Genomic DNA, 23,427 nt, shown 5'->3' on the forward strand with positions numbered 1-23,427 from the left:
CCCTCTGCCCCTCCTCCCACTCGGTCCCTTCCTCCTTCTGTAGCCCCATGACACAGTATTCCTGGGGAACCTCTGGACATCAGATAGGGACATGCCCTTCTCAACTCATGACCAGTGTAAGGGACAGCGGGCTGCCCAGAGGACAGCTAGTCTATCATGTCTAGTGGCACGGGGTACTGAGAGAGAAAGCAGGGGATGGAGAGGCTGTCAATGAGGGAGGGTACAGCTTGGAAACCGCCCACAGTAGGGACTCTGGCCTTTAGTCAGTAGGGGCCTTCAAGAGACCTTTGCATAGGAGAGAGTTTTGACTTGGCGGGGACCCCCGAGGGAGCTGGTGCTCCCTAGCTCTGATCATGTCAGGCAGGCACATGATGCATGCGTGTCCCTGTCCCTGCTCCAGAAGATCATTTCCTCACTTTTAGTGTTAGTGATTCTTTACCCAGACACATATGCATCTCTAAATGAAGTCATGCATGAAGGCCGCCAGCCCAGGTGCTGGCATTTGGTCATAACGAAAGTGGGCCAGCCTGATTCTGGTGACACTCTGAAAGCAGAGCTGTTTGGTCAGGAGATTGTGGGGAGCAAGGGGATGTGCCCAGGATTTCAGCAACAGACTCTCTGGATCACCCACAGCCAGGGGAATGACATGAGTAAAGATGGGGTGTGGCCATGCCAGGCACTCAGTTAACAGCAAGCTGTTCAGGCTGCTCGAACACTGGGGTGGGGGTTGGGGGGGGGCTATGCTCTAGCATGACCTCCCCAAGAATGCATGGGAGAATAGAAAATCCAGGTATTGAATTGACCTTTGACCCTGGAAAGGGCTGCCGAGTCCTCCTCACCAGGTGACTGGCACACGACTTCACTGCTTCCAGCACAGGCCTGAAGTTCTCTTAGCAAAAGGAGTTGACACATAGGACGCGAGGCCAGGCAGACAGACAGACACGCAGACACAGGCTTCTCCAAAAGCACGTGGTTTTTATTACGGTGAGCTGTAGTGCACATTGGCTTCTTTAGTAATTCTAAGCCGATACAGGTTCCCCACTAGGAGTATACGTGGGGAGTGACTGGGCGCGGTGACAGTGACAAACCAGTGACCCACTGTGATCCTTAGAAAGTTACATTAGCAATCAGAAGAGAAAGGGAAGTGTGAGGTGGCCCAGAGGCAGGATGTGAGCAGAGCACCCCCCTGCTGCTCGCATGGTGGAGGAAGGCTGTTCTCCTATCTCTAAGGAACTGGGGCTTAGTGGTTGAGATGTTCCACTGCCTGCAGGTGGCACCTTCTAAAAAGCTTTTCAGGCCCTAAGTCCATGGTTGTTGGAAAAGTCCACAGATGCTCTGTTCTTGCGGGTTCTGGTTCCCCTCCTTCACCCGGGGGAGTACCATCGGCAGTTCCTTGCTGGCTTCCACCTTCTTCAGGCCGAGCCTTGTGTGTCCTAGCATTTTTTCCGTACCCCAATTCCTCTGCATCCTGTGGCGATGGGGGTGACTGTGAAGCCCTGCTGGTCAGGCTTCCTCCAGTGCCAGGGGTGGAGTCTGACGAGACTGGCCTAGCTCTCTACAGAGGGAGCCCTGGTGCTGTCATGCAGGGACATGACTCTTACGGGCTTCACAAGACAGTCTTAACTTCAGATCATCCCACCCCTGGGTTTTAGTGTTAGTGGTTCTTTAACCATATACAAATGCATCCCTAAATGATGTCATGCATGAAAGCCGCCAGCCCGGGTGCTGGCATTTGGTTTGGAAAAGTGGCATTGTCAGTGTGTGCTTTTGGGAGCAGCCTTGGGTGGCTCCTGGTGAGAATCACAGATCTGAGCACAGTAGTCTGGAATGGTTTTAACTTAATGGAGAGCCAAAATACCCCATGCCTGTCCACGGCTGACCAGGGTTCCCTGAGCAGGAGGGAGTGCTGGCTGCCCCTCTTCCCACACTCTTTCTGTCTTCATTTTCTAAACAGAAGGAGAGCTAAGAGGGGGCTCTGGACAGCTCCTGGTCCCTTCCTTCCCTGCATGCAGTGCTTCGGCCTTGCTGAGGGGCACAGTGACCTTATGACCTATAGTAGGTGGCCAGCCTCTGACTGCTATGCATGGTCAGGGCCACCAGAGGGGGCAGAGGGCCCTTCCCAGGACCTAGAATAAACTCCAGAAAGGACACCTGGATCCCACCTTCCTGGAGGCCCACCCATCCCTTCCAGCAGCCAGGCAGCTCTCCTTGGCAGCGGTGCCCCTTTCCAGGGTTCTACATGCATCGACAGGACTCCTGAGGTAATCCTGAGGTAACAGCAAGGTCCTCTGTAAAGATGGAAGTGCTCCAGGAGAGCAGTGAGTGCCCAAGAGAGCAGTGAGCCCCAGTTATTGCTGGCGCTAAGTGAGGCCTGGGGGAGGCCTTCAGGCGGGCACCTGAGAGGACAGGGGGCTTGGGTTTCACTGCTTCAGGGGAGCTTCTCTGAGGCCTGGCCGGGCCATCCTGCTGCAGTCTGGCATGGGGTGCAGACAGCTGTGGTCCTTGTCTGCGGGTAGTCATTGAAGTGCTCTGTGCTGCCCCTGGCAGGCAGCCAGTACTGTGGTGGCTCCATGGGAGTCTCTCCTGCCACCAGAGGTAGCTGTGCTACTGGCAAGCAACTCCTAGTGGCTCTGGACAGAGGGACCACCCAGGGCCACAGTCCTCCACCCCGTGTCTTCTCTGCCAGGAGAGCCAGCTAGTCCTCAATTAGGGGGCTGGGTCCTCGGCAGACTGACCCTGTGTGGGGGTACCGGTTCCTCTAAAGCCGCCCAGGCTTTACCCACCCACCCATATAATCTTTAATTTAGAATATACCATATATATATTAAACAATTATCTTCAAAGCCACCCTCCTCAGCATGGAGTACTTAGTGACCTGAGAAAAGGTGCCTCTCTAAATACATACAACATGCTGTGGGTGACCAAACTCCCAGCAGGGTGGGAGGGGGGAGTTGCGTGGGGGGAGAAGAGCTATTCGGGGTCACCTTCCCTTCCCCCAGCCTGGCTTCCATCTGAAAAGTCGCTGACCAGGTCATAGGGTAGTTGCCCGTTTTGAGGAAGTGCCGTGGAGGGGCACATGAGCCTGCTAAGGAGCTAGCTGTGGGGATACAGGCCACCTCGTCATACACCAGAGGACAGCCAGTCAGAGAGGACTTGGTTGAGGAGGAAAGAGACCTCTGATTATTGCAGGCTGGGATCTGGGACTGCCAGAGAGTCCCCGAACCCCTCAGGAGCTGGGAGAGGTGGGCAATGCTGCTTTGTTTTTTTTTTTTTTTTTTTTTTTAATTCAAAGGATATTTCCACACAGTCTCTGTGTAGAAAATATACTCCCTCCTTCATAAAGTGCCTGCCCCTTAAGGTAGTAGATCAATGGCCAGTAGCCATCTATACGACAAATGATCCTTTTTTTTTTTTTTTTTTTTTTTCCAAAGCAAATTGCACTAGGGTACTAAAGGTTCCTCCAATTTGTGATTTTTTTTTTTTTTTTGAGCCAGCCAGCACTGCCCTTCCTCTGCCTGCCTCCCCCCCCAGACCATGAGCTGGTTGCCTGGCTAGCATGTTCAGGGTGGACACCCAGCTCCTGCTGCTGCTATCCTGTGAGACACCCACGAATTTACTTCATGGAGGACGGAGTTGGTCACTTCCGGAAGTTCCCTGTGGAGGACGTGATAGGCACCTTCATACATCTGCAATCAGGAGAGACTGGGAGTTAGAACGGGTGTAGGACAGGCCGGGGACAAGCGTGCACAATGCCATGCAAGCTCACCAGGCAAGCACATCCAAGTGTTTCCCCTACTTCATTTTTAGATGGGATGTTGCCGTGTTGCTTAGGCTGCCCTGCCTCGGGCTCCCTGGCAGCTGAGAAGGTATCTCTGCTTTGCCCCAGTCAGCACCTTCTTGTCATGAATTACAACTTTGTGACAGTCGGATATCCCCTGCTGTTCCCAGGGCTCTCCAGCTGGTGAAGCTTAGATTCATCCTTCCTTCAGAGAAGCTCCTTGGTCCATCTTCACACCCCCACCTTCCAACACTCTCCCAAGTTCCCCATTCCCACCCCACCCCCACCCCCCATAGCATTGACACCCATGGCAAGGTCTCCAGGGATCTCACTTGCCACACCCAGAGACCCTTGATGCTTGGCTGTCTCTGGATGACTCTTGGATGTCAGTGACTAGTGGCAGACCAGTGGCCCTCAGTCTCACCGTGGCTCTGCCCTGTCCTGGTCAGCTCCCTCCCTTGCAGGTGGCTCCTTTAGCCCCAGCAGCCTAGTAACCACAGTACACTACGCGGCTGGCCAGAATGCCCCTGCAATCAGCCTTCCTTCAGAACTGAGACCCACCCAGTTGCCAACTGCCTTCGGAGTTCTCTCTGATGTCCGCTGGGGTCACCCATCTCAGGGGACACTGCAGCCAGCTCCCTTGCTTCTACAGGCCCAAAGCCCAGGAGCAGCCTTCAGTGCAGTGCAAGGCAATCAACAGCTCCACCGCCCCTGGCTACTTATTCCTCTGTGCCCAACATGTCTCTCTCATTTTGAAATATTCAAGGAGGAACAGAACACCAAGACAGCCATCTAACTGCATCTGCGCCTAATCTACCAGTCCTCCTGTCTGCCTGTCTGTCCCTCCTCCCAGCTCTGGGAACCGTCATTTGTTCACAGTGTAGGTTCAGGGGCTTAGTTCCCACATGTCCATTAAGGCCATGCCACTCCTGGCTGTCTAAGCCTGGCTCATTTTGCTTTTCAACACACTTATTATCCTTCAGAAGCCTCCACATGGTGTGGGTGTTCGCTCCTTAGGTGGGATTGCATGCCAGGGGGCACAGGCATCTCCCATCTGAGGGCAGCGTGCATCTTTCCTCTCCGAGGCTCTGCACAGTGTTTCTCACGGGTCCCTCCTCCTGGGACAACCTTGTTCTCACGTCTGCTCCCTGTGCTAAGACCAAGAGCTTCCCACCTGTCCTTTCCTTGGCCTGGAATGTTCTACCATGGCTAGTCTCCCTGACAGTTCTTGCCTGTCAGTTCATGTGAGGGAAGTGTCCTCGAATCCCCCTGGCCTGCAGCCCTTGCCCCCCATTCACAGGCATTCTGAGCATCCATTTTCTCTGTGCTCACTCACTGGGTTGCAGGCTCCAGGACGAGGGAGAGCCTTTGTCAGACTGTCCTCAAGACCTCCCCAAAGTCAGACCCAAATAAACAGGAGTTGCAGAAGTGATGGATAACTGCTGAACAGGGTAGAACTCCACCCCTGAGCAGCAACCCAAGGGGAGCCCTTGACAATTTGCCAGGGTGGTGCAGAGTTGGGGGAAACTGAAGACTGAAGCCCAAGGACCTCAGTTCAAATTCCGACTCTACCACTTTTGAAGAGTCACCTGGCTGTCTTTATAAAACAGTGAGGGCTACGTGGCACCCACACACTTGTGCAGGTTAGGAGCCTAACCATGTGGGTAAGTAGAGGGGTATGCTTCATTTGGGGAGTTACATATTATCTGACTGGTGCCCAGCAGGGTGTCACCTCAATTGGGGTGCCTCCTAGTTCAATGGGACAAATGGCATATACATCTATCTGGACCCAAACAGCATCTGCCTTGAAAGCCACTGGGTGATACTCTAACTGTTCCTTGTGTCAAACATGGTACACCATCCAATTGCAGCTTGTCTTCAGGGGGCCATAACCACAGGGCCAACCCCAGTAGATGCCCTTGCAGACCAGACTCATCCAAGGGCCCCAGAACCCGAGCTACGGGTTTTTTTCTTGCCCATACCATCAGATTGCTCTTTTCCTTTGTTGAGGTTCGTTCTGGTGAAGCAATGAACTGGAGAACCATTTGCTGTCACGAAGTTCATTTGCCTCTAACCCCTCAACTGTTACCAGTTGAGGAGTCTTCCCAGTCAGGCTGGTCTGACCCCCCAACCACCCTGTGACATGGCCTCCTGTCCCTCACCTTGAGTGTTTTGTCCTGACTCCGGGATGATTCCATGAGCAGGTAGGCACCTTTGCTGTCACAAAGCCGGTCAGCAGAACCCTGCAGCAGCAGGAATGGCAGTGTCAGCCTGGGCATTGCTCGCTCCACTCTCGAGACGGCGTTCAGCAGCTGTATGCCAAAGCACACCTTCAGCCCTGCTCGGCAGACGAGTGGGTCGGAGTTGTACAGGTCAACCTGAGAGGAGGAGATCCTGTCAGCTCGTGGGCTCCTAAGAGGGTGGTCTTCTGCCTGCCACGGGTTGTGGAGACTGGCAACTCGTTCAGTTCCCGGAGAACGAGGGTCTGACTGAACTGTGCTCTGCACTTTTGCACTAAGACCTGAGTTTGTCTCACATAGCTCGGACTCAGCATACCCTGGGGAGCAGATCCGGGACCCCCAAGTTGAGGTGCTCAGGTGCCTGATGTAGCTTGATATGTTAGTTAAATGGAAACCTCCACACATCCTTCCCTCTTCTTCGGTCATCTCTAGATAATTATCAGATGTAGGCCAAGGTCAGCTCAATAGAAATGCCGGGCCTTGCAGAACTGCTAAGAGATGGCTGTTTTGATACTTCTACGTGGAATCCAAGGATGTGGAGGGCTGGCTATCTACATAAAGGCCTGTAGGAAATTTCCAATACTGAGTTGGATTTTACAAACAAATGAGCAGCAAAAGAGCCATGTGTGGTGGTGCATGCTTATAACCTGTGGGAGGTCAAAGCAGGGTGAGGTTGAGTTCAAGGTCAGATTGATCTTGTTTCAAAAGTTATATCTAAAACAAAACAAAATACAGCAACGTCATATTTCCATGTTACCCCCTTGGGTTATTTGGTTCCAGAGCATCTATGAGGGTGTTGAGGCATTACAGCCAGCTTCCTCCTCCTCCTTCTCCTCCTCCTCCTCCCATCCCCAACTCCATCTGTCTATGTGGGGTGACGGGTGATGGACATGCAGAGAGGAGCCCAGAAAACATGGGCCAGAGCAGGATGCCCTCTACTCTACAAGTCTCCTGGGCTCCCGAGAGTCAGTGTGAAGCTGTGGTACCCTTTTCTCCTTGCAGATAGACTCTGAGCAGGTTTGGGACAACCAGATGGTGGGAACCAAGGTGAGGGGGACTGAGGGCTCCTTGGTCTGATACAGCAGAGGTCTCTGAGCCCCGGACCTACGTCCATTCACTTCTGCTGCTAGCCCTCCAACGAGCCTGGCCCGAGGGACAGGCTGTCCTGCAGTCACCCTGACATCCTGGATTCCTTCCCATGCTGGGCAGGGCCTGAGTCCCCGTCAAGCTGACCGTTTGTGATGAGCTGCATGGGACAGATTAGACACTTCTTGCAGCTGAGCTGGCGAGAACCCCACGGAGCCAGGCCATCTGTTTGGCAGTCTGAGAGAGGGCTTGCACCTAACAGAGCCGTGCAGGGGCAGTATGGGGAGAGCTGGCCATGGACCCAGACCATCACAGGTTTCTTTCCACCATAGGGTCTCCAGGAAGCCCTACTTGGAGGAGAGTTATGGGACCACTGGAAGAGCCCTCCTAAGCTTAGGGTTGGTCAAGTCTCTATGGCAATAGCAAGAGTGACAGTAACCATTGTGCCACCCACGAGAAATACAATGTGAGTATAACGTGGTGCCGGAGGTACCACTCAGGACCCCATTGTGTAGCAGAACAGCAGCTGCCATCTGAGCTCCTGCTTCTGATGCAGTGCCCCACATGGAAGCAAGGCTTCTGTTACCCATATGATACAGGAGAGAAACTTATGGCACTGAGAAGTCTAGTGGCCCACTAGCATTAGGACCTCAACTCCTGTTCTTCTCGTAGAGCCCTTGGTGTTAGGCAGGGTACAGAACCTTCCAGATAAAGAGTACCCATTTCAGCTTCTCTCACAACTAGGTGTGGTCATGTGACTAAATGCTGGCCAATAAGAAGCTAGTATGGGAACTGGCCATGAACTTTAGGTTAAGGACTGTGAGGCACTACTAAGGCAAGGCTCCTTGCCCTAGGACCCCCTGAAATACTCAGCAATAGGAACGGTGCCTTGACTCTGAGAAGGCCTGGGGCAGAGGAGGAGACCAGCTCCTGCCTGCCATACCGCTGCCTGTGGATCTGTTCTCACGGCCGTCAGTGCTAGTCTCCAGGCTCTGAGGATGATGGCCTTCTGGGATTCAGGCCACCTGCAATACTAAGCCTGCTATTCCTGTCCTTCCAGAGGCTTCATCCTGTTCCTCTAGAATGTCCCAATATGCTAGGTCCCTGAGGGCTACTCCAGGGGTTAATTGCTTCTGGGGCCCCAGCCACTTCCTGCTCTTGGCTTTGTTTCTGTTTCCTGGTCACACAGACTGTGTTTATACAAGGGTACTTTCTGGGGAGAGAGTCCCAGTGTCAAGGAAAGGCAGATCACAGATAGAACTATAGCAGGACAGGAGGTGTGGGAGGGGGTACAGAGGAAATGAAGTGAGAGGGACCAGGAGGCACGTGCCATGTGGGACACTGAGGGGGGCCCTGAAGCCTTTGGTCCGCTCACTGCGGACTTCCCTCTCTTTGTGGAAGTCAGGGTTGCAGGCATGTCTAGAAAGATCAGCACTGAGCCAGCATGGCTAGCATTTTCGAAATATTTCTGCTTGTCCGGGCTATGGACTTGAGCATGGGAAGGAGTGACTGTAGCTACACAGGGTCAACACCTGGCAACATATCTGCTTGTCTTCCTTTCCAATGCCAATCTCTCTCTCTCTCTCTCTCTCTCTCTCTCTCTCTCTCTCTCTCTCTCTCTCTCTCTCTCTCTCTCGGTTTGAATATGCTTGGCTCAGGGAGTGGCACTACTTGGAGGTGTGGCCTTTTTGGAGAAAGTGTGGGCGTGAGCTCTAAGACCCTCATCCTAGCTGTCTGGAAGCCAGTCTTCTCCTGTCTGCCTTTGGATGAATGTAGAACTCTCAGCTCCTCCAGTCCCACATCTACTGGACACTGCCTAGATGATAAATGACTCAACCTCTGAACCTACAAGCCAGCCCCAATTAAATGTTGTCTTTTATAAGAGTTGCCTTGGTCATGGTGTCTGTTCACAGCAGTGAAACCTAACTAGGACTCCCCACTCTGTTTGTTTGTCTTGTCTCTATCTGTCTGTTTCTCTCAGTGTCTGTGTCTCTGTCTCTTTTTCTCTCTGTCTCTATCTCTTCATCTCTATCTCTGTGTATGTGTGTGTTGACAACTACATTTTTGTTTCTAATATACTGTCAGGTGCCTTTGGCCCAGAGATGAACCTGGGCTCAGATCCTGACTTTACTAACTGTGTTGTTGGGTAAGTGGTTTGTTTTCTTTTGACCCCAAGCTTCCAGAATTTCAAACTAGAACCGACTCAAGGTTACAGGGAGGTAGAAGGGGCTATAGTGTCCAGAAGGTATGGAAATAAGACTATAGCTTCTGGAAACTACATAGAGAACAAGACTCAGGGGTGGCCATCGTAAAATTGACAGGCAGGAGGTGGGCTGGAAGACTGTTCCACAGCAAACCCAAGCAAATATCTGTTGTCATTTAAACTGGGAGCCACCTGCTTCCCCAGATCCCGCCTTCTCGCCTTCTTGTCTTCCCAGTATGCTATTCCCAGGAACCTGGCTGCCAAGTCCTTTCCTTCAGTCCTCCACTGCCCCTGCACTGGGCAGTTAGGGGAGAATTGCTGCTTGGTCTTTGGAGGCTTTTTTAGCTGTCAGGCTCCGTGGGAAATGCGTCATCTAAAGATGAGCCTGGAGACTCCCGCTGCGTGCTGCCCTGTGGTGCCTCTTCTCGCCATCTCCCTGGGGTGGGCAGAGCAGCTATTTTTAAAGTTCAGCACAGGTTCAAGGGCAGCAAGGAGGCAGAGCCTCTACTGAAGAATGGGGGCGGGGCTCCAGCACCCACCTGGAGGCTGAGATCTCCCTGCTGCCCAGTGCCCCCAGTTCTATGTCCCCAGCAGGGAGACATCTTGGGCTCTCTAGGTGGCCCAAAGGACACAGGTAGCAGATGGGTGCTGGGGGGCCTGTGAGCTATCCTTTAGATGTCCCTTCATTCTCCAGAATATCGCAGAAGTGATTTGCTGTTTTTCAAGAGAGGGGCTGGAATAATTCCGTTTTCCTTCCTTTCTCTTTGCCTTTCATGTAGGAAGGTAGACAACCTGGCTGTTTGGTGCAGATTTAAGGAGTCCCTGCGTCCAACGGAACTCTTCTCATAGAGCAGTGACTATCACAGAGCGATGGTGTGCGCTGTTAAGGCCCAGCAGAGCAAACGGAACAAGTTTTGCGATTTGCATAGAAGCTGGAAAGAGTCACTGATCCGGGCACAGACTTCCTGAGCAGATGAATTCATTTCCCGGCTCCGCCCCTGACCTGCTCCAAGACACCAACTCTCTGGGCCTCAGTTTCCACACTGAGTCAGTGAGGCTGAGCTTGCCCAGACCCAAACCTGACTTCTACTGGCTGGCTTTGGCCTTTCTGGGTCTTTGCTCAAACTTTCAGAAAGACTAAGGGCCACACAAGGCCCCCAGCCCCAGCCCCGGGCAGTCAAATGTGGCTTCAGAGCAAGACCTTGAGACTCCTGATGTTCCCCTAACCCCTAAGCCAAGGACAAAACTTCCCACTCCCCTGTATCCCCATCACTCAGCCACTAGAGAAAGGGCAGAGCAGAGTTGAGGAAGAACGAGCTAAGGTCAGATCTCCCTGGGCCCCCGCCTTCACCTGCTTACTATTCCCAAACCCCCCAAGTCTGTCCATCCACACTCACCTCCGACTTGTTCCGAGACAGCACGCTGGAGTCGATGCGCCCCAAAGTCATATTTGGCAGGACAAAATTGAGCAGTTTGGCAGCAAGGACCTGGGCAGAGAGGCAAAGTGAGAGATATGAGTGCAAGCCATCCAGGCTGGAGGGCTAGAGTACGAGCCGGTACCCGAGGCTGAGTGCAGGCAGAGGCCTTGATACTCAGGACTTGGGGATGCTGCTCGACGCAGGGCCCAGGTGTGGGGCTGTTCTCCTGATGGTGTGACCTGGATCCTGCACAGATACAACCACACATTGGATGTAATTGTGAGTTACTTTAGAGAGCCACTGATGAGGCCACGTCCCTTTCCCAAGGCACCAAGATGGCACAGCAGAGTCAGAATCATTGGATCAACCACCAGAGCGCAAGGAGACGGGGCAGCTTGGAGCAGAGCGAGTCGGCTGCATGTTGAGTTCTGTCACATAGGTAAGAAACCATCACCAGCCTGAATAGGAAGTTCTGTGATAGAGGGGAAGGAGCCCAGGGTCTGATACCTAGCTCCGCAAGCCAGGAACACAGGCTGGGACCTCAATCCAGAGCTCTGTTGGCTCAGCTGCCAATGGGGGCCCTGTCATTCCCCCCAAACAAAAACAGGGAAGGTTAGTAACACTGTGTGGGAAAGCCTGGCATACCGTCCATGCCTACTGAATGCCAATCTGACTTGGGTCTCAGCCCAGCCCCCAATGGGGATCTCAGATATTCCCAGAAAGGCAGAAGACCCAATCTCACATGTCTGCCTTCTCAGAGAGGCTGTTTAATTTCGTGTCTGCAGTGAGTACAGGCACTTGGGGCAAAAGAAGCTATTCCAAAAGTGAGCTGTGAAATGCTGGGATTAGAACCACGGGAGCTGGTGAGGGGTGAGCTCTTAGGAAGTATGGAGGGCGCTGGGCACAAACATGGGTCTCTTGATAGTGGATGAATTGCTTATGGCACAGGGTCCTCTGTGCTGGGTGGGTCCTCTGTGCTGGGTGGCCCTGCCTCTTGATGTGTACTAGAGCCTCTGAGTAGGGCTTACTTTTCATCTAGCACTTGGAAACATCTTTATTGGGACCTTGGGATACTGGGACAATGGCTTGGCCTCCCTATGGTCAGTAGGGCTGGGAGAAGACACATCTGTCCTTTTTGTCACGCATCCCTCTCTTCCTATGCCGATCTCTCTCCACGTTGGTACCCGAGAGCTCTCGTTCTCCCTCTGGCCACAGCAGCCGTTGCCATTCTCCAGATGATGCTGTAGCCAGGCCTCCCTCAGGATCCTGTAGCCAACCTGCCTCCTCTGGTCTCACAGCCGCCAAGGACCAGGCAGAGCAAGGCCTGCTTTGCCCCAAAGGGCATTGTGTTGGCACGTACTCTGAGCACCATATTACTGTCTGTGTGCGCTGCAGAGGTAACTGTGTGTACCAGAGAGGTCACTTTTTTGAGCTACAGAGATGACTATGTGATAGGGTGGCAATTCTGTGTGCTAGGGAGATGACAGTGTTGCTAGGGAGAGGACTGTGTGCTCATGCTGGGGTGGGGAGCTGACTGTGTTTGCTAGGGAGGAGACTGTGTCAGAGGGCACAGTCAACAACAACTCCTACCTCTGAGAACATCTTAGCCTGCTGCACTCTGGATACACCTTGGCATCCAGGTCAACAAAGCTCACTGGTGTTGGCTGCTGTTGCTGTATCAGAGAGCCAGAGCCCCAGGCTCCAACACGGGACAGTCCATCCACGGGGGTTCCATCTGAACACCCTGGGTGGGGTGCCAACAGCTTGCATTCTGTGAGGTTACCCAGGTTGGATGAGTTGTATATGAGTGTGTGTGTGTGTGTGTGTGTGTGTGTGTAAGAGCTGGGCTTTATGCAGCAGTTCAGCGCACATGCAGAGAGAGAAGGGCTTGGGAATCTGGCCATGCTGACAAAACACTTGGAAGAAGTATCTGTAAAAAACAAGAACTCTCTCTCTCTGTGTGTGTGTGTGTGTGTGTGTGTGTGTGTGTGTGTGTGTGTGGTCTCTTGGGAGCCCGAGTTCTGGAGTTGGGAGCTTGTGCTTTCAAAAGTTACAAAATCTAAGGATGAAGTGAAAGCAGCCAGTTAAGTGCAAGGAAGCTGTGGGCTGCAGCCCTGTGGCCATCAATGGACTCAAACTACAGCAATGGGGTTGTCCAGGGCCATAGCATCCTTGAACACTGTGGGCAATCTCCACGCTATCATGCCATGGGGGAAATTGCTATGGGGAAATCTTCACACTAACACGAAATGTCATGGAACCACCTTCCAGAGACTCCACTCATCTCTACAGTTTCTGCCCCAGCTCCCTGAATCCACTGAGGGTTGACAGTTGGCCCACTCGATCCCTGATCATCTCAGAGGCTGCAGCAAGGCCCCAGGGAACAGGACAGGCATGTTTATGTCACTGTCATGGGCACTGCCCCCTCCCGCCAGATCCAGCTGACTTTCTACCCATCCTCAATGCCAGAGCCACAGGCTAGGGGACAGCTGGTCACCCACTGCAAAAACCCTTCCTGCAGAATGGATCGATCAACTGATAGTTTGGTCATCCACTGGGTCGCCACAGGGAGCACTTGTGGACGCTGTGGTTGACTGTTTGTGGTACAGATTGGTGCTCTGAGCCGCAGTCACAGGGAGCCAGTAAGATAGGGTCGGTGAGGAGGGACAGCAAAGCAGGGGGCCAGGGACTGCCTCAGCACTGGCCCTGAGACTGACCAAGTCTGCAGAGTGATTTTCCCACTTCAACAGGTCCACCACCAGATCTCTCTCTTGCCTTGTGTGACCCAACTGATTCCACGTGGCTCTGGAACAGAGGTGTGGCCCAGTTCAGGCTTGCTCACTGCACAGAGGCACGCCAACCCGCCGTTGGCCTGTGCCCAGCCAAAGCACCGACACCCTGAGGTGGTGTTGAGGCCTCCGCTCCCTATAGCCACTCCAGTAGACACTGGGGTTCAGGATGGAGACAAGGACTGGGATGTCTGGAGCCAGTTTCAGTTCCACAGAGGGCTGTGGGGGAGGGGCTGTGGTGCCAGGACATCTGCCCATAGGGGAGAAGGACTGTGAAGACAACTCTGTCCTCTTGCCAGCCAGCAGTCTTCGACCTCCATTAAGGAGGGACTCTTGGGCAGCTAGGAAGCTTTCAAGCAAAACTAGGGGTTGAGGGAGAGGCCATGACTCTCCGAGATGCCCGTTGCTTTACAAAACAGGCTGTTCCTTCACAGAGATGAACAATGGGCTGTGGCCTCAACCTCCCTTCCCAATATAGAGGCGATGGCCACTTTCTATCTCCAGCAGCCTAAAGCCCAGTGGGAGGTGTGGTGGGAACACACCGGGCCTTAGTCCTGATGGGGGAGGTGATGTCATAGTGGCCATGCTCAAACACAGTCACTCCTGCCCCCCCACCCCGAGTTACTGTGCTAGCCCACAGGAAGGGGGTGGCAGTGTACTGCTAAGCATCAGCTCCTAACAATGAATGTCCAGTGCTGGCTGTGTAGATGAAGATGCTGGTGTCCTAGCAACAGGACGGACGGGCTGCCCACTCACAGACATGGAGGAGGGCCATTGCCTGCAGGGATGCAGCCTTTTGTCAGGGTCTGCCCTACAGGATGCCACCCAGAAAAAAAAAGGAGGGTCTCAGTACGTTGGTGGCTGTGGGGGATCTGGGGACAAGCCAACTCTGGAAAGAGCCTGGGGATGCTCAGGGTAGATGCCCCATTCCTCAACAATCATGGAAGGAAAACTATAAAAGAAGGGTTCGTGTGTGCGGTGATGTGGTAGTGGTAGCTGTCAGTTTGACAGAGTCTAGAACTACCTATGATAGGGATTGTCTTGGTTGTTGTAATTGAGGAGGGAAGACCTGCCTACTGTGGGTGGGGCCATTCCCTGCCTGGGATCCTGGACTGAATAAAGTAGAGAGAGGGGTAAGTAGCTCCCTCCAGACCCTGCTGTTGTGTCTTCTCCTCCGCAGTGGCTATAACCTGGAGCTGAGCGCTAAATACGTTGTCAGGATATGTTATCACAGCAACAGGAAAAGAAAACAAGGCGGGCACAGGTCCAAGCACAGGTACTCAGGCCACTGCAAGAGCCCGGACCTCCCTGGCCCGAGTCACAGACATAGATGAGGGCTACTGCCTCACCTGAAAAGCTCCTCACAGACTCCCAGTGTGCAGGGAGAATAGGAGTCACATTCCAAACCCAGCTGCTGGACGGACTCAGATGCTTGCTGGGCTATGGTCACCAGCTTCCTAAACCTGCACGGTAACTTCTAAGTAACAAAGCTAACAGGACCCATTCAGAGGGGAGCTCAACTTCAGGTAACAACAACCTCATGGCTTAAAGAGATATAAGTGCTTTAGTAGCTACTTCTACTAACAACTCAAGGCAGGTAGAAGGCTGTTCCCGAGACACGGGGCATCAAGCATCTGCAAGAGGCTCTTTCCCCACGGTTCTTTTAAGGATGGATGATTGTCCCAGGCAGGGATGGAGTGTGGAGGGAGAAAGGCCTCCACAGTGGAAGGATGCTGATTGGATAAAGGGCAAGAGGGCTGAGCAGCAGACAAGGGCCGAATGATAAGGAGGCATAGAGGAAGAAGTCACCACAGCAGATCCCACACCTGGAGGAGTCGGGGGTCAGGGTTGCCAGATAGTTCCTAGAAGCAGCTGTGATCACACCCCTAAGCCTTGGCCACAGCAGCAGGCCACACCGCTACAGTGTGTCAGCACGCACCCCTGATTCTCCCAGGAGACAGAGGGTGGGGCCGTGCTCACCCACAGGTGGAAAGCATATGGGATCCAAGTCATTGACACTTCAGCCGCCTTCTCAAGAGAGGTCTTCGTGATGTACAATTTGTCCTGCAGGGTGTGGAGACAGCGTGGGCGCAGCTCAGGAAGAGGGAGACTACGAGCTGCCCACCTTTCCCAACAGGCAAGTCAGACCCAACTGGATCACAACTGGGTGTTAACTCTGGGTCTGAATCCCTGTGAAAGTCTCGTTATAACAACTTTCATTAGTATATATTTGCATGTGGTCATTATACAAACCTGCTGGGTTCTACAGACATTTTTTCAAGTTTACCACGTATTTTGCCTGTATTTCTTCGCTCCTGCTCCCCATTCCTTTTTCTTGCTCAGCCTATTCCTTTTCTCAAAAGTGCCCTTTCTACTTTCACACCATGTGTCTCTGCATATACATGTGTGCATGGATGTGCATGCATGCATATATGTATGTGTGCCCATGTGCCCATTCGTGCTTATGTTTGCATATGTTACCTGTGTTATATAAAGGTGTACGTATGTGTATATGTGAATATGTATATGTGTGTATGTGACTCTCTCACTCTCTCCCTGCGCACGTGTATATGTATGTGTGTGTGTGTGTGTGTGTGTGTGTGCGCACGTGCACAATGCAGATTTCACATCTGAGAGGAAGTGTGGCATTTGTTTTTCTGGGTTTACTTAATTTCACACAATGATTTCCAGTGCCACTCATTTTCCTGCGAGTGACATAATTTTGTTCTTTGTGCCTGAGTAAGAAAGACTCCATTGTGTGAGCACACTGTATTTCCTTGATCCAGTCACCTGCTGATGGTAACTTGGCTGGTTCTGGATCCTGGCCACTGACACCTACAGCCGTGAAACTGGGTGCGCAGACATCTCTGTGGTAAGTTCCCACAAGTGGTAATGCCTGCATCACATGGTAAACTGTTTCTTTATTTTTTTATTTTTTATTTGCTTACAAATGGGGACAATCAAGCTTCCTCTAAGATTCCTGGTGTTTCCCAAGACTGCCTGCCCCTGCAGAACTTGTGGCTTGGTCCTTGCTGGCTAACTGAATGAAAAGCAAACAGCACCCCTAGTGGAGAAGTGTGTGGCTTGCAACTTTTCTGATGGTTTTTGAGACAGGAACTCACATGGTAGCCCAGGCTAACCTTTAACTTACCACCCACTCTCCACTTTTGGAGAATTGGGGTGGCAGGTATATACTCCCATGACTGGATCTGTGGCTGGAACTTTGCCATCTGTGATGTAGCCCTATAAACGTATTTCTCCCCCAACTGTGGCTGCTCTCCTCATGAGCAAGGCCTGGAGAAGGTGTGTGTGTGTGTGTGTGTGTGTGTGTGTGTGTGTGTCCCCGTCCGTATGTCTGCCCTGAGTCTCTGTCACAGCCTGAGGACAGTTCTGAATCAACTGCAGTACCCATCACTGTAAATAGTAGAGACACGCATAAATGCCTTTATTGATCTGAAAGGTCTTAATAGCTCCTCTGATCATCTTTAAGCTTCAGCCAGAAGAACTTGCTGTGAGAGGTAATTACTGCCCCTTCGTTCTAACATGGCTCCCAAAAGCTGTCCTCCACGGAGGCCACGGGATGGCTACAGCTGTGACCTGGCAAGGCTCTCTAGGGTAACTTTAAATTGTTCTGGGTAGGAATGCATCCTGCCCAGTTGAGCAATAGAATGTTGTGTGCCTTTCCAGTGGCTCCGAGCACGCTCCGATGGCTCCGAGCTTGCTTTTCAAGTTCAGATTCTGGAAATCTGAACCCCAACTCTCAGAAAACAGGTGCCTGTGGGGCTGAAGGAGTCACACCTGTAGCTTATGGTGGCTGACTCACTGGCCCGTGCAGGGCACTCTCATCTGCAGCACCCCATTCCATATCCCTTCCAGCCCACTGGAGTCCACTGACATTGGGGTGTTCAGATGGGAAGTAGGCTCTGGCCCACAGGAAGCTGACCCGGGGCATGCTTTAGGGTGAAAGGGGCTCAGTGGCCCAGGCAGTAATCAAACTGACCTTTGAGAAAAACAATGGCCTCATTTCCTGGTCTTCTAATTGGGAGTCATTTCCTGTTCTTGCAGGTGGCATGGGAGCAAACAGTGCTCTCTGTGAGACAGGTCTCCTGGAGCTAGCCCCTTCCCATACTTCAGCTAGAGGCTCCAAAGAACTGGGAATAGAACCCTGAAGCCCTGCTCAGTAGCCCCAGAGACCTCATAGGGAGATAGATCCCCACCCCCACCCCCACCCCCACCCCCAGGGACCTCATAGGGAGATAGTTCCCACTGAAGACAATCTTGGCAGTCCCAGCCCAGCCTGGCCGTGAAGTTTTGCCTTCCTTAAGGTTCCTAGAAAAAGAAGGGATCCCAGATGACACGAGAGATTGTTCAAGAGGGGCAGCCTGGGCTGGTGAGCAGCTGAGACTTGTTCTCTGCAATTTTGGTCTCTAAATTTCTGCTGTTGCCGTTTTTTTTTTTTTTTTTTTTTTTTTCCCCCTGTGAAACCACTTCCTCAGCAGAGAGTGCTGGGCACTGCTGTCTTTGTCCTCCGTCTCTTCCCGGGGCTAAATATATCCCAGCTTGTCTGAACAGAGCCTCAGTGTAAAAAGCAGATGGTGCTGAGCTTATGGCGACTGGGCATCCTCCCACCCCAGGGGTGAAGTGGTCACCTTCACACACCCATATGCACACGAAGACTGACGTACTACCTGGGGACCAGCTGAGGCTTGGGTACTGGCCGGAGGATGCTGTCTGATCACACCAGGATTTCTCTTCTTGGGTTGGCTTCCACTGTGTGGGTCCCACAATCATGTGCCCACCACTAACGGGGCATGCCAGCCCCATTAACTGAGTTCAGGGATCCCAGTGGCTCTGGGACCATTCACAGGACATCATGGAGCGGGGGGGGGGGGTTCTCTTTTACTCCTCCCTTCCCTCCTTCAGAGTCCCCTCCTGTGAACACCACCTCCACTTCATTTCCCAGACAGAGAACAGGAAGGGAAAAGGCAGCAAGCAGTCACTCCACCTGTGAGGCTCACAGGAGTAGGCAACTGGAAATGAGCTCAAGGTTGCTTGCTCTTTTGGGAGTTCTAAGCCAGGGTCTGTACTCGGTGGGATATGCGAGTCTGGTGGGGAAAGACCACCAAGGCGTTCAACAACAAAACGACAAAATAAAACCAAACCCTTCAAAGAACAAGCAGATTAAGCAAAGGAACATGTAATATTATCCCCCTAGTCTACGTGGAACAAGTCCCCATCTGCAGAAAGAACACACGGTGCTTTGTGCATGCCAACTGTATCCTGTAAGCCATCTCTGACAGCATGGCTGCTGACCGGCCGGCTCCCTCCGGCAGGCGTCTCTTCATGCCCTTTTCTATCTTCTGACATTTGAACTCTATGAATTATTCTCCAATATTTAAAACTATGCTGGAAAGAAAAGAAAGGCGTGGTGTTCCTCTCTCAGGGAGCCTGTCTGAAGACTAGGCCACACGAGCAGAGCAGCCACTTGCCCTGGGCAGGTGAACCAAGCAGTCACACTTTGTGCCCATCAAAGACAACACAGGCTGAGGCCTGGGGGACAGCAACAGACGTGGGGTGGGGCTGGCCCTGGCCAGACCCAGGGAAATCTAATTTGTCTTGGTTAATCAGATGAGACCTGTGTCCCCCTAGGGACCTCTGCTCCTGATTTGACAAGGTGATCTATTAGTACCAGGCCTGGAAGGTCACTGGCCCAGAAGTGTGGCCACTGCTGGTCCTAGAGGGAGCCCCATGGGACCCTAGGAGGAAACCTTGCTGCTTGCCTCTGGGCCCAGCTGCTATGATGCACTCTATCTAAAAGGCTCTGCGAATTTTCTCTACAGGGAAGACATCCATCACTCTAGGGCTAATCTTGGCCAGATTCCCTCTTCCCAAAGCTCAGTGATCCCAACCCCAGCACACTAGTCTTGCCTGGGACTGTGTGGGTGAACCCAGCTCCCACGTGGCAACTCCTGACACAGTTGTGGACTCCTTGATGCACCGGCCACAGGTCTCCAGAATGAAGCCATTAGAGTATGGGAGAGCTGTCCCCTCTAATCTCTGCCTCACTTGCCCCCTTTGTAAAAGATCCTTGAACTAACTTGGCCGTGCCTCACAGAATCACAGTCACCAGGGCAGATGCGGAGACGGCCACATCCTTTGAGCCTTCCCATGATGCCAATGTACTCAGTGTCTTATGTGCTGCCTGGGGACCACAGACAAATACCAGGTTCCACTGAGTGGGTACTGAGCATTGGGGGCCTAAGAGGCCTCGCTGGTATTTAAATTACCCCCATCCCCATTTGGAGAGTATAGTTTGCCTGGTGCACCTAGACCTAGGCCACACCACCTAACCCTCACTTCATTCCAAGCATCCTGAGAGCTCTCTCAGGCCACAGTAGCCCCTACCAGAGGGATACTCCTTGTGGCACACAGGATTGGTGCTCCACTCCCTCTGGGGTTCTCCTGCCTCCTGAGGACAGATCTACACTGAGGGCACGCCCATAGTCCCTCAGGAGTACTGGCTTTGGCTTCTTTCTTGGGGTGGGGGCAGATACAGTTCTGGGTGTCTCGTTGCCTAGCTCATCCTGTCAAAGGGAGCCAAAGCTCTGGCAACCAGAGCAGACCCTGACCACACAGCACATCATTACCCATAATGCAAGACGCTGCATCTGTCTGTCAGTCGAGGCTGGAAGAGCTCAGGGGTGAGACGGAGCTGCTGGGAACCGGATTCCTCAGCTGCAGCTCCACTCTGGGTTCGCTTTCTGCTGAGGCGGGCACACATTCTGCGACAGCAGCTCATGCGTGGGACTTGTCAGCAAGTGTGACTTTGCCAGCGAGAGCACGCCTGTCACCTTTCCTCTCCCTGACTCTGTCTGGCCAGTTCAACATGCACAAACAGGAAGGCCTTCTTCCTTTGTGTTTTGGGAAAAGAAACACCCGAGTTCACAATTTCGAGCCCCAGTGACTCTCTGACGTCAAACCTTTACCCGAGAGCGTCTAAAGTTCAGGGACGGCCCTGGACCCTTTGACACAGACTCCAGCTGCAAAGGAAAGTATCCTGTCCCGGAAGCTCCGTGGTCCATACAGACCGCAGCATCTTCTTACCTTCAAAGTTGATGCAGATTCCGGATTGGCAAGGACCAGAGGTGAGATCAGGACCATGCCAGAAAAGTAGGTTGGCCTCTCTGCAGCCACTAGGATGGAGATGGCACCGCCCTGCGAGGTAAAATAAACAGAGTGGGACCGCCTCTAACCAGCATGACCCAAACCCTTGCCTGTTCCACGCTGGTCAAGGGCCCAAGAGGGGTCAAGGGCCCTCCATCTGCTGGCAGACCTCCATCCCCTGGCAGATCACACCTTCTCCTTCCTATTTCTCCTTCTCTCTTCCCTTCCCTTTCCCCTTCTCCTTCTTTCTCTCTACCCCCTCCCTTCTCCCTCTCCTTTCTTTTTCTAGCCTTCTCTCTTCTCCCTTCCCTTAAAAAAATTTTTTTTTTCTTTTGAGATAGAGTATCATTCTATAGTCCAGGATAGCTAGAGGTTCTCGGCAATCCTCTTCCCTTGGCCTCCTGAGTGTTGAGACAGAGGACAGAGCCAGGATCAGTAAGGTTTTATTTCTCTTCTCTGCATTTTCTAAGGGCAAACATTTCAAACAGATACAAAGAAGTTTCCTGCTTGTGGGCCACAAATGTAGCAACACATCACATTCTAGTCTCAAGCCAAAGCCAGTAGCCCCACAATTCATCCATTCTGACAAGCTTTATACGGGTTGTTTCCTTTCTTTAGGGAGAGTCCAATTATAGTAATAGGAGGGTGTACACACACACACACACACACACACACACACACACACACACACACACATTTTTTTCTGGTTCAGTAATGATTCCAAAATTCAGGTTCCAGGAAAAATACCCAGTACTGAGTGAATGTGGATGAAGCAGGAGGAGGAGAAGCAGGAGGAGGCAGAGGCAGTCTTGTCTGTTTGAAGCCCAGAGGAAATGTGACAGCAAGGCTTGCGATCTCCAAGGCTTATAGGGGCCAGAGATGTAAAGGCAGAGTCAGGCCGTGTGGAGGTGCCCTGCAGAGCAGTCGTGGGCCTAAGCAGTTCTCAGACCTCTGCTAGTTTTCCTGCTGGAAGGAATGGCCTAGTGGCTGCTAGGGGAGGGGTCGTCTGAAGTTAAATGTGGTTGGCTCTTGATTCTCAGAGATCTCAAAGGGAAAGGGACTCAAACTGCTTTCAGGACGGTTCCTGAAATTTTGCCACTCATGGCCATTCCTCCAGCCCTGAGCTTAAGGGCCTAGTTCAACCCCTATGTGGTGGGAGCTCCAAAGACAGGTGGTGGGGGGCAGGGGGGGGGGAGGGAAGAGGGCAGAGGGCTAGGAAGTCAGGTGGCCTCCTGGGGACTAGGCTTGCTTTGAACTTTTCTCTGTGGCCTGCTTACCATGGAGTGGCCCAGGAGGAAGATGGGGACATCGGGGTAGTCCTTCTGGATGGTGTCCACATGTTGCAGCACATCTCTGACAAAAACTTGGAAGTCCGACACCACCATCCTCTCTCCTTCGCTCTGCCCATGGCCAACTGGAAATGGGAAAAGAGTTTTAGTGTCACCCCAGGCTGCACATGCATCACATTTAACCCCGTCCAACCGTTACTCCTGAATGGCAGACACTCCAAGCAGAGAGTGCTCAAGCAACTTGCCTCATGGTGCACATCTAGGAGCCCCAGCCAGCACCCTTCCTTGGAGATATTTATCCAAGGGAGAAGGAAGGGGGCGGGAGGCACACAGAGTAAGCCTTAACGGGGTTCATTTATCTTCCTAGGGTCCCCTTCTGAGCTGTGCCTGCCTCACTGGTGGCCCTTGACCATGTGTGTTCTGCCTCCTTTCTGCAGCATTAGGAGATCACACATCAACTCAAACAAGATGGACCAGGGTGCTTAACAAGATTTCAACAAAGCAGCAATAAAAAAACCAGGTGCCACCCTGTCCATCTTGGGTTTGTCAATGGTCCACCTATCTGTTCAGCTCATCTCCCCTTCCTTCTCTGCTTAGGGTCTCTCCACCTTCTCCCTCTGTGAAAGGCATTGGTTGCTATAGAAACGGCTGCTGGCAGCTGTGAGGAAAGTTTGGAAACTGTAAGACTGACCAGTTTCCAGAGAAGGCGCCAGCACAGGAGGCCATGGCTGCACCAGGCTGCCAGGAGCTGGCCGAGCTGCTCCAAGACCCTGGGCCACCGCTTCAAAGGGACTTTGCAACCATGGGGCAGAACCGTTCAGCACAACTGGGAGGGGCTACCAAGCTTAGAACCAACTGGCTGTCTGGACTCAAACTCAGAGACCCTGCTGTGCTCAGACACATTTGTCAGCGCTGCCTCTACTCTCCCAACCACCTGCTTTTCTGTCAGTGCGCCTTCCGAGTCTCATGCTTGTCTAGGGAACCCCACTTTTAAAAACCTATTACATTTGTGATCAGTGTGTGTCACGGAAGTGGCACCACGCCGACCATTTCTACCCATCTTGGTGGCACTGAGGATGCTCACTGCGTTCTGAGTCTACCATCTACCACCAGGCCACTGCCTGATTGATTGGATGATAATCATGTTGTGAGTACAGGGAGACAGTACCTATGAGTGGAGAAAAAAGGCCCCAGGAGAGCCTGCATCGTCACCTTCAACTTCTAGCGACATGGAAAAAGGAACGTTTGTCAATTTTATATATAAAAAATATTTGTAATTTTTTTATTATTTGATTATTACATGTATATCAAATATATAATTTATTTGATTATTATATATTGTGTATTTATCTGCATGTGTGTGGTGGGGGAGGGGTGGAGTTCAAAAGAGGGCATCAGACCCCCCTGGAGTTGCAGTTACAGGCCATTCAAAACGGGTGCTGGGAACTAAACCTAGGTCC

General features: G+C 52.4%; 1 protein-coding gene across 2 annotated transcripts in view; it reads right to left on the reverse strand.

Moving 5' to 3' along the window:
- Nucleotides 1–955: 955 nt before the first annotated feature.
- Nucleotides 956–23,427, reverse strand: part of Mgll (monoglyceride lipase) — a 105,081-nt gene continuing 82,609 nt past the window's right edge. For both annotated transcript variants that reach the window (XM_085840355.1, XM_085840354.1), the window contains exons 4-8: nucleotides 21,956–22,092; nucleotides 20,619–20,729; nucleotides 10,705–10,794; nucleotides 5,941–6,156; nucleotides 956–3,686 (exon numbers count right to left, since the gene is read on the reverse strand). In XM_085840355.1, coding sequence (XP_085696481.1) covers nucleotides 3,561–3,686; nucleotides 5,941–6,156; nucleotides 10,705–10,794; nucleotides 20,619–20,729; nucleotides 21,956–22,092 — 680 coding nt within the window. In that variant the 3' untranslated portion in view covers nucleotides 956–3,560. The remainder of the gene's footprint in view (nucleotides 3,687–5,940; nucleotides 6,157–10,704; nucleotides 10,795–20,618; nucleotides 20,730–21,955; nucleotides 22,093–23,427) is intronic.

The sequence above is a fragment of the Mus caroli genome, unplaced genomic scaffold (genome assembly GCF_978045245.1).
Source record: "Mus caroli unplaced genomic scaffold, Mus_caroli_1 scaffold_7, whole genome shotgun sequence".
Taxonomy (NCBI): Eukaryota; Metazoa; Chordata; class Mammalia; order Rodentia; family Muridae; genus Mus; species Mus caroli.